Source organism: Paroedura picta, chromosome 3 (assembly GCF_049243985.1).
Source record: "Paroedura picta isolate Pp20150507F chromosome 3, Ppicta_v3.0, whole genome shotgun sequence".
Taxonomy (NCBI): Eukaryota; Metazoa; Chordata; class Lepidosauria; order Squamata; family Gekkonidae; genus Paroedura; species Paroedura picta.
Genome location: NC_135371.1, coordinates 174,020,045 through 174,037,202, shown reverse-complemented (window position 1 = coordinate 174,037,202; position 17,158 = coordinate 174,020,045). Strand labels below are relative to the sequence as shown.

At 57.9% G+C, this 17,158-nt stretch overlaps 2 protein-coding genes across 3 annotated transcripts in view; both read right to left on the bottom strand.

Annotated features, from left to right (window-relative positions):
- The window catches only part of IQSEC2 (IQ motif and Sec7 domain ArfGEF 2), a 161,892-nt gene extending 154,501 nt beyond the window's left edge, over positions 1–7,391 (bottom strand). Inside the window, exon 1 of the mRNA XM_077329741.1 lies at positions 6,961–7,391. The gene's annotated coding sequence lies outside the window, so the exon portion shown is untranslated. The remainder of the gene's footprint in view (positions 1–6,960) is intronic.
- A 9,197-nt stretch (positions 7,392–16,588) lies between these two features.
- Positions 16,589–17,158, bottom strand: part of SMC1A (structural maintenance of chromosomes 1A) — a 31,273-nt gene continuing 30,703 nt past the window's right edge. For both annotated transcript variants that reach the window (XM_077329737.1, XM_077329738.1), the window contains one exon: positions 16,589–17,044. In XM_077329737.1, coding sequence (XP_077185852.1) covers positions 16,961–17,044 — 84 coding nt within the window. In that variant the 3' untranslated portion in view covers positions 16,589–16,960. The remainder of the gene's footprint in view (positions 17,045–17,158) is intronic.

Below are 17,158 nucleotides of genomic sequence, written 5' to 3'. Positions count from 1 at the left end.
AGGACTAGGCAAGAGGGGATGGGAAAGACCTTGGCCTGAGACCCTGGCTCAGTGGCAGAGCCTCTTCTGGGCAGGCAGAAGGTCCCAGGTTCAATCCCTGGCATCTCCAGTCAGAAGGACCAGGCAAGAGGGGATGGGAAAGACCTTGGCCTGAGACCCTAGCTCAGTGGCAGAGCCTCTGCTTGGCAGGCAGAAGGTCCCAGGTTCAATCCCCAGCATCTCCAGTTAGAAGGACCAGGCAGGAGGGGATGGGGAAGACCTTGGCCTGAGACCCTGGCTCAGTGGCAGAGCCTCTGTTTGGCAGGCAGAAGGTCCCAGGTTCAATCCCCAGCATCTCCAGTTAGAAGTACCAGGCAGGAGGGGATGGGAAAGACCTTGGCCTGAGACCCTGGCTCAGTGGCAGAGCCTCTGCTTGGCCTGAGACCCTGGCTCAGGGGCAGAGCCTCTGCTTGGCAGGCAGAAGGTCCCAGGTTCAATCCCCGGCATCTCCAGTTAGAAGGACCAGGCAGGAGGGGATGGGAAAGCCCTTGGCCTGAGACCCTGGCTCAGTGGCAGAGCCTCTGCTTGGCAGGCAGAAGGTCCCAGGTTCAATCCCCGGCATCTCCAGTTAATAGGACCAGGCAGGAGGGGATGGGAAAGGCCTTGGCCTGAGACCCTGGCTCAGTGGCAGAGCGTCTGCTTGACAGTCAAAAGGTCCCAGGTTCAATCCCCGGCATCTCCAGTTAATAGGACCAGGCAGGAGGGGATGGGAAAGGCCTTGGCCTGAGACCCTGGCTCAGTGGCAGAGCCTCTGCTTGGCAGGCAGAAGGTCCCAGGTTCAATCCCCTGCATCTCCATTGAAAAGGCCCAGGCAGGAGGGGATGGGAAAGACCTTGGCCTGAGACCCTGGCTCAGTGGCAGAGCCTCTGCTAGGCCTGCAGAAGGTCCCAGGTTCAATCCCCGGCATCTCCAGTTAGAAGGACCAGGCAGGAGGGGATGGGGAAGACCTTGGCCTGAGACCCTGGCTCAGTGGCAGAGCCTCTGCTAGGCCTGCAGAAGGTCCCAGGTTCAATCCCCGGCATCTCCAGTGAAAAGGACCAGGCAGGAGGGGATGGGAAAGGCCTTGGCCTGAGACCCTGGCTCAGAGGCAGAGCCTCTGCTTGGCAGGCAGGAGGTCCCAGGTTCAATCCCCGGCATCTCCAGTTAGAAGGACCAGGCAGGAGGGGATGGGAAAGACCTTGGCCTGAGACCCTAGAGAGGGGCTGCCACTGAGTAGGTAATACTGATGGCAGGTTCTTGTCCTCCCATGCTTGACAGCCCCCAAGTAAGCAACAGGGCAGCCAAGAGCGAGAGCCTGCAGACTGGAAGACCGCTTTCCGTAAACACGGCCATCGCCCGATTACTCAATATTGCCTTGCAGCAGAGTGATGCAACTGGCACACAGGATAAACACTGTGTCGGAGGTGACTGTAACATGACAGGGACGGCTCTTGCTGTGGGTTGGAGCACTGAGGCCTGAGCCGTGCGTGCAGAATTGTCACTCCAAGTTGCAATTGTTAAAGAACGAAGGAACGTTCCTCTCCAGGCAGTGGTCATTCCCACCATCTACTACCTGATCTTTTAAAACTGGAGACCAGGCCAAGGCCTTTCCCATCCCCTCCTGCCTGGTCCTTCTCACTGGAGATGCTGGGGATGGAACCTGGGACCTTCTGCCTGCCAAGCAGAGGCTCTGCCACTGAGCCAGGCTCTCAGGCCAAGGTCTTTCCCATCCCCTCCTGCCTGGTCCTTCTCACTGGAGATGCTGGGGATTGAACCTGGGACCTTCTGCCTGCCAAGGAGAGGCTCTGCCACTGAGCCAGGGTCTCAGTTAAGGTCTTTCCCATCCCCTCCTGCCTGGTCCTTCTAACTGGAGATGCCGGGGATGGAACCTGGGACCTTCTGCCTGCCAAGCAGAGGCTCTGCCACTGAGCCAGGCTCTCAGGCCAAGGTCTTTCCCATCCCCTCCTGCCTGGTCCTTCTCACTGGAGATGCTGGGGATTGAACCTGGGACCTTCTGCCTGCCAAGGAGAGGCTCTGCCACTGAGCCAGGGTCTCAGTTAAGGTCTTTCCCATCCCCTCCTGCCTGGTCCTTCTAACTGGAGATGCCGGGGATTGAACCTGGGACCTTCTGCCTGCCATGCAGAGGCTCTGCCACTGAGCCAGGGTCTCAGGCCAAGGTCTTTCCCATCATTTCCTGCCTGGTCCTTCTAACTGGAGATGCCGGGGATTGAACCTGCAACCTTCTGCCTGCCAGGCAGAGGCTCTGCCACTGAGCCAGGGTCTCAGGCCAAGGTCTTTCCCATCATTCCGTGCCTGGTCCTTCTCGCTGGAGATGCAAGGGATTGAACCAGGAACCTTCTGCATGCCAAGCCTCATCGTAACTAACCTCACAGAAATGAAAGAATCTACAACGAAGGCATAGTCAGGACTGAGATACAAAGCACAGAGCAAACAATATAGGGGTTCGTTTCCCCTTCCCATGCGAATTCAAACCAGGCACAGTAGTTCATAGTCTGAGGATGAGTGCTTGCACTCGAAAGCTCACGCCTTGAATAAATCTTTGTTGGTGTTAAAGGTGCCTGACTGGACTCTGATTTTTTTGTGCTACTTCAGACCAACACGGCGACCCGCTTGAATGTATCCAGAGAGATAACCATTTGGCTGTTCAGAACAACAGCTCTGGGAACTATGGGAGTAATAACAAAAGGGAGAGGGAGGAATGTGGAGGGAGGATAGGGAGTCATAAAACTTAGCAGCAGGAAACGACCTTGGGGTCTCAAACCACAGCATCTGTGTTCCATCAGGGCAAGACAGGTCAAAGCAACACCTTGCAGGCAACAGAATCAAATCATTGAAGCAGAATGAAATCATGGCAGAAAATCTGGGGATTTCGACACCCTGCCTCTGAGCCAGGGTATTCGATCAAGACCTAAATTATCTGGTCCTGTTCAACTGGGAATGCTGGGGGTTGAACCTGGGACCTTCTGGGTGCCAAACACAAGTCTCTGTTCCGCAATATTATTATTCTCTGGTCCATATAGTCCAGCATCCTGCCTCACACAGGGGCCAACCAGTTCCTCTGGAAAGCCAACAACAGGGCAGAGAGGCCAAAGCCTTCATAAGAACATCATAAAAGTCCTGCTGGATCAGACCAGTGGTCCATTTTTTAGTCCTCCATCCTGCCTCACACAGGAGACAGCCAGTTCCTCTGCAGGGCCAATAACAGGGCAGAAAGGCCAAGGCCTTCCCCTGAGAAGACCCTCAGAAGAGCCCTGCTGGGTCAGGCCAGGGAGGGTCCCTCCAGTCCAGCCTCCCGTCTCACCCAGGGGCCAGCCAGTTCCTCTGCAGGGCCAGCCACAGGGCAGAGAGGCCGAGGCCTTCCCCTGAGAAGACCCTCAGAAGAGCCCTGATGGGTCAGGCCAGGGAGGGTCCCTCCAGTCCAGCCTCCCGTCTCACCCAGGGGCCAGCCAGTTCCTCTGCAGGGCCAGCCACAGGGCAGAGAGGCCGAGGCCTTCCCCTGAGAAGACCCTCAGAAGAGCCCTGCTGGGTCAGGCCAGGGAGGGTCCCTCCAGTCCAGCCTCCCGTCTCACCCAGGGGCCAGCCAGTTCCTCTGCAGGGCCAGCCACAGGGCACAGAGGCCGAGACCTTCCCCTCTGAAGAATCCTGCTTGTTCAAACCAGGGGTCCATCTAGTCCAGCATTCTGCCTCACACAGGAGCCAACCAGTTCCTCTGGACAGCGCAGGGGGGTTCCCCAGATGTTTCCTCCTGTCTCCAGAAAGCCTTTATCCTTCGGCCTCCACCCCAACCTGAAACCACCCCTCAAAGTGACTTAGAATACTGATCCCCCCCTCCCCTTTCCATTCAGTAGACCAGGCCAAAAGTTTGCAAGGAGCCTGAGGTCACCCAGCGAGTTTCCATGGAAGAAACAAAAGGACGGTAGTATTTTCGGAGGGGCCATGGGTGGGAGGTAGATCCTGGGCTCAGCACACAGAAAGTGCCAAATTCAATCCCTGGCATCTCCCTTTGAAAGGAACGGGCAGGAGGAGACCCTGGAGAACCTATGAAAGTCCAAGAAGGCCATCCTGATTCTGTGCAAGGCAGATTCATTTGTTCGTGGGGGGGATTTGAACCCGTCTCTCCCACGGTTCTCGTCTGCCACCCTAACCCACTAAATCACCAGGCCTTTCCCCTCTCGACCAAGGCTCTGCGGTTCTTGGCCGCTGCACCAACGCCGCAGGGACGTTCTTTCCCTGCACGGTCCCGAGTTCTGCTAGCGGAGCAGAGGTTAATGGATTAGGAGAACCGTATCCACAGCTCCAAGTCTAAAAATAGGGACGAGAAGCGGGCCTATTAGCTAGATTGGAGGGGAGGGGGCCCCACCTCTAACTATTCCTGGCTTTGCTGCCAGCAGGGATGGAGACATTCGGCATACGCCCCCCCCCCCTCTGCCCACCTCCGGCATTGCTACGGCAAGCTCCGAACCGCTGCCCTCCTCCCCCCCCCCAGCAGCCTTGGCAGAGAGTGGGTGGGAAAGGCAAAAAGAGACAAAATCGCCCTGGTTTTAAGTCGCTCTGCAGCATCCAAAGCCACTTTGCTAATTCCTAACCACCGAAGGAGGAGGCGGTGGCGAGGACAGAGAGCGAGAGAGAGAAGGAACGAACGCACACGCTCGGCTGGGTTCCTCCGTTCCCACCCCGCACAGCTGCCTGCTGTTTCTTTCCACGCAACGCAGAGGACGGCCAAAGCGAAAGAGAGTGGAAATGCAACCCAAGGGTGGCCTGGGTACCCTCTGGGCCCTGGGAGGCCAGCTTCCCGGGCACAGCACTGGCGTTCTGTCACCCCAAAGGGGAAGCCACCCAGGACCCCCTGAAGGACTCACAGCGTTCTGCATTTGGAGGAGGGGGGAGGAGAAACACTGCCAAAATGGGATTTGGGAGCTGGCCCCTTGAGGAACAGGATCGGGCCCTTTCCGGCACGATGACTGACAGCCTGGCCTCTCCGGCAAACTCACGAGAAGCTAATACCCTTTCGGCCTCCGCAGCCCCCCCCCCCAGCAACGGAAGGGGAATGTGGATGACCTTCCCCGTAAACTAGGCGGGAGAAATACTGGGATTTGCCCCATGGAATCCTTGCTAAGTAGGTAAACGGTGATGGGGGGGGGATGATGGGGAGGGGGGTGAAAAAAGGCCTGGTTCCAGGTAGGGAAGAGAAGACAGGGGTCCGGTTCCCCCCACCCCGCTAGCACCCCTAGGTCCACAGCCCTGCCAAAGCTCTTGGGCAGGCATCTTGAACTCAATGCTCGGTACCGAACGCACAACAGCCTGTGCAGAATCGTTACACATGCACACCTGTGCAACTTCCACGGCACATGTCCCTTTGGGTACCATCTGCCTCCCCTCTGTGCCTGCCCAATGCTCTAGAGCAGGGGAAGTCAAACTGCGGTCCTCCAGATGTCCATGGACTACAATTCCCAGGAGCCCCTGCCAGCAAGTGCTGGCAGGGGCTCATGGGAATTGTAGTCCATGGACATCTGGAGGACCGCAATTTGACTTCCCCTGCTCTAGAAGCACCATGAACATGGGCCAATGCAGAGATTTTTACATGCTCAACTCAGGCTGTGCCGCACAGCGCGATCCAACCAGGGACATGCGGGCTACAGCGGAGAGGCAGGAGAGCATTTCCTGGGATCCATTGCAGTCTTTGCTTTCTCTCCACAGAGCGAGCGGCAAGGGGGTGTCGAGGAGGGAACGGCTGCAGGGAGGCTGGAGAGAAGAACACGCATCCATCCACGAGAATCTTCGTTGCTCCAGGAAGGACGGCTCGAAAAAGCCAAGGAGCAATTGAGACTCTGAAAGTCGGGTTGAAGTTTGAAAAGGGGGGGGGGGGCGCTAGGGGAGAGGGGCAGGGGGTCTGAGGAAAAGTTCAAAACGTGTTGAAGGAAAGAGAAGCAGCCAAGGAAAGTGGAGGGAGACCAACGCCACCATGTCAGGCGTTCCCGTTTCACCACACCTGGAATCCCCCCCCCCAAGACAAAATGCTTCTTAGTGGGCCCCACAATCCCTTGCAAAGGATGCTGGGACACACTTCTCTGGCCGCACACTGACCTAGGTGGCCCAGGCTAGCCGGATCTCCTCAGTTCTCTCAAGCTAAGCAAGTTCAGCCCTGGTCAGTCCTTGGAAGGGTAGCTACGCAGAGGTAGGCAAGGGCCATCCAACCTCTGCATCCCATACCCCGAAAACCAGGATGGCCCAGGCTAGCCGGAGCTGTCCTGACCTTGGAAGTCATGCAAGCTCGGCCCTGGTTAATGTGTGGATGGGAGACCACCAGGGTTGCTGCGCAGAGGCAGGCCATGGCAAACCACTTCCGCACATCTCTGTCCTGACCTGGTGGGCTCAGGCTAGCGGGATCTAGTCAGGTCTGAAAATTAAACAGGATCAAATAGAGCCAGTCCTTGGACAGGAGAACTCGAGGGAAGGCCAGGGTTGCTACGCAGAGGCAGGCCCTGTCAAAACACCTTGCTTGGTCCCTGCCTTTGACCTGGCTGGCACAAACCAGCTGGATCCCAACTTCCGCTGAGTCAGATCTGGTTAGTGCTCAGTTGGGGGGACCACCCAGCTAGCCCCAGGTTGCTACGCAGAGGCAGGCCACAGCAAACCTCCTGAGCTGGTCCTCTGTACCAAGCCACCCAGAACTCCCTCAAATCTAGAAGGATGCACCAGGCTGGGCACAGTGAGTTGGATGGGAGACCCCTCAAGACGGCCCAGGGTGGTCATGCAGAGGCAAGCGGCGGCCAAGCAACTCAGGCTATCAGGGCCAGGGTGGGCCTCGGCCGGGGCAGACCCGGGGTGCTTCCAGGGCGGCGGACCCCCCACCCCACCCCACCCCACCCCGCCCCACGGTTCTGCCTGCCCCCCTTGTCCCTTGCCCCTGGGGGTCCTTACTTCCTCTGCAGCGTGGTGGCCGGGCTGGTGGTGGCGCTGGGGGGGGGCGGCCCTCCGGCTCCGGGGCTGGAGCTGCGCGAGGCGCCGCGGCTGAGCTGGCCCCGCTCTCGGTCCCGGTCCCGGTCTCGGTCTCGCTGGGGGGGCGGCCGCGGGTAGTCGTGCTCGGGGTCCCGCTGGGGGGGCGGCGGCGGCGGCGGCGGCGGCAGGGGGGGCAGCGGCGGGCCGCGCTCGAGGCGGTGCAGGTGGCAGGGCTCGCGGTGGTGCGGGTAGTGGGCGTGCGGGGGGGCGGCGTGGGCGGCGGCGCTGGGGGGCGGCTCGCGGTCGGGCGGGTGGGGGGGCTCCGGGGGGGCGGGCGGGGGGCGGCGCTCGGCGTGGCGGAGGTCGCGGTTCTCGCGGCTGAGCGTCTCCAGCTGGCCCTCGAGCTCCTCGATGCGGCGCCGCTGCGTCTCCAGCAGCTTCTGCTGGCTCTCGATGATGTTGTTCAGCTCCAGCAGGTACTCGACGGCCCGGTTGGGGCTCTCCGACGCCGCCGGACCCCCGACCCCGCCGCCCCCGACGCCGCCCCCGCCGCCCGCGTCCATCGAGAGCGAGAGCAAGAGGGGCGCCCGGGCGCCGGGAACCCCCCCGCCGACGCCGCCCGGCCCCCGGCGCCCCCCGCGGCCCCCGAGGGCGGCAGAGGCCGGCGCCCCCGACCCGCCGCCGCCGCCGCCGCCGCCCGCCGCGCTCAGCCGCCCCGCGCCGCCCGCCGACGCCGCCGATGCGGACGCCGCCGATGCCGATGCCGCTCCCGGGCTCCGGCCGCCATGCCCCGGCCGCCCGCCGCCGGAGCCCGAGCGCCGCGAGGCCAGCGGAGCAGCAGCAGCGGCCGCACCAGCCCCAGCCCCAGCCCAGCCCCAGCCCCAGGCCAGCCGGAGCCGGAGCCCGAGCAAGACGACGACGACGCGGCCGGCGGGGACGAGAAGGAGCGGCAGGAGGAGGCGGAGGAGGAGGCGGAGGAGGAGCCCGGACGCCGCCGCCGCCGATGCAGAGGCACTGCGCACTGAGAGCGCGCCGCCCGCCCGGCCAGCCAGCCAGCCCCGGGCCAGCCTCAGCCCCGCGGGAGGGCGCTCGGCGCCCACGGAAGGCGGGAAGCCCCGGGCGGCCGCGACGCCCCCCACCCACCCACCGCCCACCCACCCAGGAGGAGGCGCCCGCCGGACGGTGGCAGCGGCGGCGGCGGGGTAAGGATGGGCAGCCGACCCCTCCCCTATTGGGGGGTCAAGGAGAGAAGAAGTGCAGGGGATCCTGGGGGGCGGCTGCGACCCCCCCCCCCAAGTGGGGCTGGACGCCTTCGGGGCGCGACCCTCGACAGCAACGATCCGGATGGGAGCAAGGGGCCCATCGCGCGCTTCCCGGGTCCGGCCGCGTGGAGGCGCCGCTGGGGCGTGGGGGGGGGGGTTGCCGGCTCCCGGTCGGGAACTCCCGGGGGTCTCGGGGGGGGGAAGCGCCGCTGAGGATCCTGCCGACGGGTCCGTCGTCGGTGCCTCGAAGATGGGGATTCGGGAGAGCGCCGGGTCCCGCCTGGAGGTTGGCAACGCTGTTCGATCAAGGACACACACACATTCACTCTCTCTCTCCCCCCTCCCTCCCAAACCCTCGCCATCAATCATTGGCAGCCCCGTTTAGCAGGTCCCCCCCCCAAAAGCTGAACCCCATGAAGGCCACACCTTTTATTGGGGCCCACCAAGATGTCACCCACCCCCTCCCGAAACGGCACCCTTTAGAGCAGGGGTAGTCAAATCATGGCCCTCCAGATGTCCCTGGACTACAATCCCCATGAGCCCCTGCCAGCAAACGCTGGCAGGGGCTCATGGGAATTGTAGTCCAGGGACATCTGGTGGGCCGCAGTTTGACTACCCATGGGGCTGGTTATTTTCTTGTGGAGAGCCAAAGCCCTCTCAAGGCACAGCCGACCACTGGCGACCTCCCCAAGGGGTTTTGGGGTCAAGAAGGGCCCAGGAGCCCCTCCCTGCCTCTGTGCAGCGAACCTGGCCTGACCCTCCTTAATTGCCACGATCTGGCCACGAATGGTCAAAGGGAGCGTAAAAAAAAAAAAAGCCCGTCAAAAGCCAGGTGAGTCGCAACTAAGTCGGTTAAAGACTTGCAAAGTACTCCATCGGAAGGGGGTTGGACTAGATGACCGCTGGGGCGCCCTTCCAACTCTGAGATCAAACGAATAACTTGAGCCTCTTTGGGGCCGTCAGATGGGAAGCTATCGACACGTGTGTGTACTCGCGCACCCCAGCAAGGCCCTTCTCTGTGATTGCACACTGCGTGAGCCACGTGGCCCTTTTTACAGGATCCGGTGGGACGGATCCGGGCCTGTTGCCGCGCGCGCACCCCCGAGGGAGCCATAGCCACCCACGGCTCCCCGGGCCAGAACGAGACGCATGAATCGGGTGGGTTGGCCACCTGGTTTTCTGCGTGGAGCAGACGGACCGTGTGTCTCCCTGGAATTAACACACTTCCTAGGGCCAATTCATGGCTTCCAGTCAGGGCTGCAGAGGGGGGGGGGGGACAACTGGGGTGGACAGATCCTGCTGACTTTGTGGGACCAGGCCCCAGGGTACAATGTGGGATATGCCACCTGCCTTGGCAGAGACAATGGGACAGAACGTCTCATATGCCACGTGCCGTAGAAAATACTCCAATTGTGTATTTTGCTCGACTGTCGGCCGAGCATGTCAGAAACTCTGACAGACGGCACCAAAAGGCAACTTTATAGCCTGGCATTGGCCGAAATCTCTGGCAGGTCCAATGCAGTTGGAGATCCCTGCCCTAAAGATTTGGGAAAGACCTGTTTTTTTGACCCCGGGGGGTAGCAAGGCAAGAGACGTTCCAGGACGGCACGTCACGGCATGCCCTGGACTTCTCCGGGGGTCTCCCATCCAAGGACTAGGCTGGGCTGACCCCATGTACCAAGATTGGACAAAATCCAGCCATCCAGGTCAGGGCAGAGACAAGCAGATGCGTTGCCATTGCCTGCCTCTGCGCAGCGGCCGGGACTTCCTTGATGGCGTCTCGGCCGTAGGGCTGACCCTACTTCGCTTCTGAGATCTCTGGCCTGGGGAGGTAAAGAGGGCCTGCCTTTTAGGAGGCTCACCCGCCACCTGCTAATGTGCACTAGCTCTCCGCCAGGGCTTGTGAAGCTGTGGATCCTCGGAGAGCTTTCTGCTTCCCGGAAGGCCTGCAAAACGGAGCTTTCCCACCAGGTTTATGGCCGGGCCCAGTGCTGGAGCAAACGTCAGGGGTGCCCTCTCCTGTTGGCGTCTAACATCTCCGTGCCGAACATCGGTTTTCCCCCCATGTCAGGGAATAATGTTTTTTTTGCCATTCGGTGGGAGTACTGGATTAGATATTAGTTTTTTAATGGGCTTTTACGGAGTTTTATTGTACGGCTTGGACTTTGCCGTAACCCGCCGTGAGCCGGCCACTGAGAGCGGCAGGCTAGAAATTTAATTAATAATAAATCATCATCATCATCATCCTCAAAACATGCCCAAATGACTCTGCTTCTGATTGGGCCATCGCGTTGTGTCCTTGGGTAGCATAGATATAGTTGACGTTTTTTCCCTTTTCAGTTGTGGAGGGGAAGGCAAATTCCGCCGTAACGCAAAGCGCACTCTCCCCCCCCCCCCCCCCCGCTTTGGCTGAATCACCAGCTGTGGCCGTTCTCTCCAGCAACGGTAATCCATGCGTGAATCACCTCTGAATTAGGCCCTCCGCGTGGGACTGCCTTTGAGAAGCAGCAGCTTCCCCCCCCCCCCCAGTTCTGGCTGCAGCTGGCCGTTGCGGGTTCAAACCGGCGACTGTCGGCCGAATTTCACAAGCACTTCCCTGGAAACCAGTTTTGTCACCAGGCCTGATGCCAAGTGCTGGTTCGGAGCTGCATGTTCGGGGGGGGGGGGGTGCTCTACAACCTGGAATAAAATAGTGCTTCTCTTCCCCTATTCCCCTTCCCGGGAGAGTGAATGGAAGAGGCAGGGCTTTCTCTGCAGTGGCCCCTCCTTACTGGCCCTCCCACCCGAAGGCCAGGTGTCCCTCTCTGTTTTCTTCCGGCAGCAGCTGCTGAAAACGCCTCCTTTCCCGCTGGCGTTCAATCCTTGTCCCAGTTTCACTCCGGATCTGGATCTCCTGCAGGGGCCCCTCACGGCCGATCCGGGTCTGCGGTTTCACGGACCGTGCTTTCTCGTTGGCTGCTAATGCAGGCTGCCTGAACACACACTGCGGAGAGGCAGCGTATAGAAAGATTTTCAACAGATAACTTCTTTGCAGTCTGATCGGCCCCTTGAGAAAGCTGGGGTGGGGGCCGACGACGAATCAACACACAGTGAGCACTAAATCCCAAGCGGCACAGAGCACTGGACTCCGGGGGAGGCAGGTTGGCCAAACCCAACATGGCCTCTCTTATGCTCCAACGGTAAACCACCCCGTTCTTCTCTGCCCCGCCAGGCTAGCTAAATTTCATCTCGGAAGTGAAGCAGGACAATCCTTCCTTCATTGTTGGATGGGAGGCCTTCACGGAAGCCTAGGGGTGCTACGCAGAGGCAGGGTGCACTTTCCTTCCCCTCTCTTTGCCTCTTCACCTCCCCTTCCCACCTCCGCATCCCCCTGCCTTGTCCATCCCCTGTCCACCCCCAACTGGCCATCCACACTCGCAGCCCCTAATTGTCCTCACGCCGAGCCCGGGGGCAGCCAGGAGGGCGGGAGGTGGAGGAATGGCAAGCACCTGGGAGAGCTCACGGCAAGGGGGCAGAAGAGACACACATGGGGCAACTGCGGCTGGCCCTGTCGTACACCAAAGCCCCGGGCAGATGCCCCACTTCCGGGTTCGCTGGCACCAGCCCTGAGACAGTCACTTGAGTTTCCTGCTGCAGCATTTGCCCTCGATCCTCGTGGGTTGGACTGTGCCACCATTGGGCGACACTCAAATCAGGCCACGTTCCTGATCTCAAAAGCCAGCGTGGGCAGCGGCTAAAGAGCAATAGACTAATTTGGAGAGCTTGTTTTGGTTTCCCCACCACTCCTCCACGTGCAGCCAGTTGGGTGACCTTGGGCCAGCGACTTCTCCCAGAGCTGTTATCACAGCAGTTCTGTCAGAGCTCTCTCCGCCTCAACTCCCTCCCAGGGAGTCTGTTGTGGAGAGAGGAAGCAAAGATGATCGCAAGCCACTTTGAGAAGAGCAGGGTAGAAACACTAGTCCTCCTTAAACAATCTACACCCGGGGTCCCCAGTGTTTTCAAGTCTTCCCGCCCCTTTGGGATCCTGACCCACACAGTGGGCGTGGCCAGACAAAGGGCTGCTGCAGAAGGTGGAGCCAGCCCCAAAGCAGTTCCTGCCGCTGACCTGAAGCTTCTTGTGCCATGTTGGCCGCTGTTGCCAAATCAACATATCAACATATTAAACATTTTGTGCAGCCAATCAGAAGGCCCGACCTAGTTCTACCCAGAGGACCCCTGACCTAAGATTAACGGGGAGGCCTGCGATGGAGGGCCAGTAGAGAACGAACAGGATTTGTTGATAAGAGCTCCCCCCCCATAAAAGTAGAACGCTTTGCATCGACTTGAGTTCTTAGCTTGCTCCTTCTGTCATCTCAGTGACTTGATGGTTGGATACACCAATTCCCAGATGGATTCTGCTGGGATGCCGGCCTCTGGGGCTAATTGGTGGAAGGGGATTAGAATCACAGAATCCTAGAGTGGGAAGGGCCCATAGAGGCCATCTAGTCCAACCCCCTGCTCAGCGCAGGATCAGCCCTAAGCATCCTAAAGCAGGGGTAGTCAACCAGTGGTCCCCCAGATGTTCATGGACTACAATTCCCATGAGCCCCTGCCAGCAAACGCTGGCAGGGGCTCATGGGAATTGTAGTCCACGAACATCTGGGGGACCACAGGTTGACTACCCCTGTCCTAAAGCATCCAAGAAAAGTGTGCATCCAACCTTTGCTTGAAGACTGCCAGTGAGGGGGAGCTCCCCACCTCCTTAGGCAGCCTATTCCACTGCTGGACTACTCTGACTGGATTGGATTGCCCTGCCTTGAAAAAGAAACCATCCGAAGAGGAGGCCGCCGATGTCCTTGCCCAACGGACCCCGCGCGGCTCTGAGGAGCTGGGGGAGGCGCTGCAGTCTTGATTCGAACTTAAGAGAGTTTTGCTGCAATCAAAGCTTCCCAGCGCCTTTGCTATCGGATGAAGCAGGCGAGAGATCGGAGCTGTCTGCAGCCGGCTCTTTGATCTCCCCGCCTTGTCAGTCGAGCCAGACGCAGCTTCCCTTCCATCCCCGCAGAGACCGTGGGATCAAAGCCCCATCAACGTTACCTGCCTCTCCATGACAGTCGCGAAGCGTCACGAGGCTCTGCTGAGCCGAGGCCTGGATTGAGCAGTGGGACGGCAGCTTCCGAACGGCTACCCGAAGGACAGCCGTGCGGAGATGATCGGACAGAGCCCAGCTTTTCCAACCTCCGTCCCTTGATGACCGGACACAGAATCTTGCGGCCAGTGTGTGTGTGTGTGTGTGTGGGGGGGGGAATATTTGCATAATGTTTCTCTGTATCACAGAATCATAGAGTTGGAAGGGGCCATGCAGGCCATCTAGTCCAACCCCCTGCTCTACGCAGGATCAGCCCTAAGCATCCTAAAGCATCCAAGAAAAGTGTGTATCCAACCTTTGCTTGAAGACTGCCAGTGAGGGGGAGCTCACCACCTCCTTAGGCAGCCTATTCCACTGCTGGACTGTGAAAACATTTTTCCTGATATCTAGCCTATATCGTTGTACTTGAAGTTTAAACCCATTACTGCGTGTCCTCTCCTCTGCAGCCAACAGAAACAGCATCCTGCCCTCCTCCAAGTGACAACCTTTCAAATACTTAAAGAGGACTATCATGTCCCCTCTCAACCTCCTTTTCTCCAGGCTGAACATCCCCAAGTCTCTCAACCTATCTCCATAGGGCTTGGTCCCTTGTGTCACTTATTCTTACCTTTGAATAAGGTGGGTGACCTTGGCCTGCTAGAGCTGTTCTCACAGATCAAGAAGTGAGGGCGATTCTAAGCCACTTTGAGACAACCCCCCCCCCCCCCATGTATCAAAACGGAGGAGTCCAGGAGCACTTAGACTCATAGAGTTGGACGGTACCTCCAGGGTCATCTAGTCCAACCTGCCCACCCATAGTGAACCCAATTCCAGTGTGGCCAGGAAGAAATTTGCTTCCCAATCCAAAAGCTTAAGTTTACAGAATTGGCATTTCTGTCTGACAGCTACCTAGCCTCTAATTAAAAACCTCCAAAGGAGAGCCCACCACCTCCTGAGTAAGCCTGCTCCCCTGAGGAATTGCTCTGCCAGTAACGTCATCCTTCTTCCTACTAAAGACTAATTTGTGGCAGAAAAACTGCACATAGGAAAAGGGCAAAACTTTTAGAAGACCGTTCAGCTTACCGCCTCCTCTCACTTTGAGGCAAGCAAGTTTCTAGTCCTTATGCTAAGACCCGCTGGAGAACGCACCGCTTTCCAAAAACTCCCCAAAGGAGTGGCTAAAAAAAGGCAAACAAATAAATTATTCAAAGGAACTATAAAAAGTGATGAATTGTGTCAAAAGAGAAACATTATGCAAATCTCCCCCCCCCCCCCCCGCCCAGCGAGAGCATGGCTTGTCACAGATGCTGATTAGTATTTTTAGCTCGAAATCAACACAACCCTGACTGGAATCCTTTTTGATCAGCAGATCCATCGAGGTCAAAGCAGACGATCCTGCATGTCCCAGGAAGACAGAAAGCGTCCCCTGCTAAAAATGCAAAAGCAATTCAGCTTCTGGCCCAAAAGAAGCTGATACCAAAGGTGGCTTTGCCTTAAAACAGATATTGTTCACGTAAACATGGAGACCGGAACCTTCTCTAGAAACTGCATTCGGCCCCAACACCATCCCGACACGCCATCATAGACCTGGTAGGGACCTGCAGGGTCATCTAGTCCAGCCCCCTACAGAATACAGGACATTCACAACTACCTGTCCACCCACAGTGGCCCCAATCCCATGCCCAGATGATCCCCCTTCCCCCCCAAAAAACCCAGAATCCCTGGCCAGTCTAGCCTGGAGGAAATTAGTCTCCTGACCCCACAATGGCCATCGGGATTTCCCTGGGTGTGCAAGAGAGGACCGCAAGAGCCAAACTCAGACACGATCCTTTCAGGCTTGGGCACCAGGGGCCCAAACTGCACCAATTTGGCTTTGGTGCTGATTACAGTCAATGTTGCCATTGACATTAATGGGAATTCCGGCATCCCCATATTGCATTTTATTCTTTTACTGCAAACCGCCAGGAGCCGGACTGGTTTCGAGAGCAGCGGGAATAAATCTAAATATTTATTTATTGGATTTATAACCCGCCAATCTTGGAACCGGCTTGCAGCGGGCAACAACCATAATCCAACAATAAAACCCCATTAAGACTCCAATCGACAATATTACAACCCCGAACAGATGGCAAAACTTCATATGGGGAGAAACCTTAGGAGGACAGCATAGGGAGAGACCAACCTGCGTCAAAATGTTCGACGCCAGTAGCAAGGGGGACCCAGAACACCTCCTTTCGTGCTAGCCCTGACCGTACACCTGGCGGAAGAGCTCCATTATGCAGGCCCTGCGGAAAGCAAAAAGCTCTCGAAGGGCTCGCAGCTGCTCTGTGAGCTCATTCCACCAGGTAGGGGCCAGGACCGAAAAGGCCCTGGCCCTGGTTGAGGCCAGGCAAGCATCCCTGGGGCCAGAATAACCAGCAGAGAGCCAGTTGGTGTGGTGGTTAGGAGTGCGGACTTCTAATCTGGCATGCCAGGTTCGATTCTGCGCTCCCCCACATGCAACCAGCTGGGTGACCTTGGGCTCGCCACGGCACTGATAAAACTGTTCTGACTGAGCAGTGATATCAGGGCTCTCTCAGCCTCACCCACCTCAAAGGGTGTCTCTTGTGGGGAGAGGAAAGGGAAGGCGACTGTAAGCCGCTTTGAGCCTCCTTCGGGTAGGGAAAAGCGGCATATAAGAACCAACTCTTCTTCAGTAATCTCAGGGCTCTCTCAGCCTCATCCCCCTCACAGGGTGTCTGTTGTGGGGAGAGGAAAGGGAAGGCGATTGGAAGCCGCTTTGAGACTCCTTCGGGTAGAGAAAAGCGGCATATAAGAACCAACTCTTCTTCTTCTTCAGTAATCTCAGGGCTCTCTGAGCCTCACCCACCCCACAGGGTGTCTGTTGTGGGGAGAGGAAGGGAAGGCGAATGGAAGCCGCTTTGAGCCTCCATCAGGTAGGGAAAAGCGGCATATAAGAACCAACTCGTCTTCTTCAGATTGGTACCGGCCGAATGCAGAGGTCTGAAAGGGACAAAGGGCGAGAGATGGTCCCTCAGATATAAGCCCACCATCTCCCAAGGAAGCTGAAAATTCTTTTGAATCAATCTCAACCCATTGGTTCTGATCCGACCAACAGATGGCTCCATCCTCTACCTGGCAGCCTTTTAAATACTTGAAGATGGTGATCAGATCCCCTCTCAGTTGCCTCCTATCCAGACTAAACAGATCTCCCAGGAGATTTCCGTTAAAAAGCAACAAATGGAAGTTAACAGACTTTAATTTCAAATCACGCACAAAATACACGTTATCATGATTTCAGGGCAGGGGAGGGAGCAAGATCTAAGATCTGAAGCCACCGACTGAAGGTTCCCTCTCTGTACAAGAGGATCCCTCCTGAATTCACCATCATTTTGGTCCTAGACAGTCAATGCCCCATGAGCCTTGGTGGTTTTCCTGGGACTTGTTTCTCTGCCCCACCCCGACATACAAAGAAAGAAGAAAAAACACAAAACACTAAAAAAAAGTTGTAGGATAAATAAAAGGAGGAGAAGGATTTAAGGCCTGCGGCAGGCAGAAACAGGAGGGAGGGAAGGGGAGAAATTGGCAGGGCGGAATCCAGCTTCTTCCTCCTCTACTGATCTCCAGGATTTGGGTTGGCGTCGGGGTACTTGGTGAGGTCAAAGGTCAGGACTTTGCTGATGACGCAGTCTCCTTGCTGTAGTGGGGGGGGGGAGAGACAGCAGGGGTGGTTACAGGTGAAGTCATCATGGCAGGCACCCCTCCCCTTTCATCCAGAGGTTAACAATAGCAGAGCTCTCCAGCCCTGACA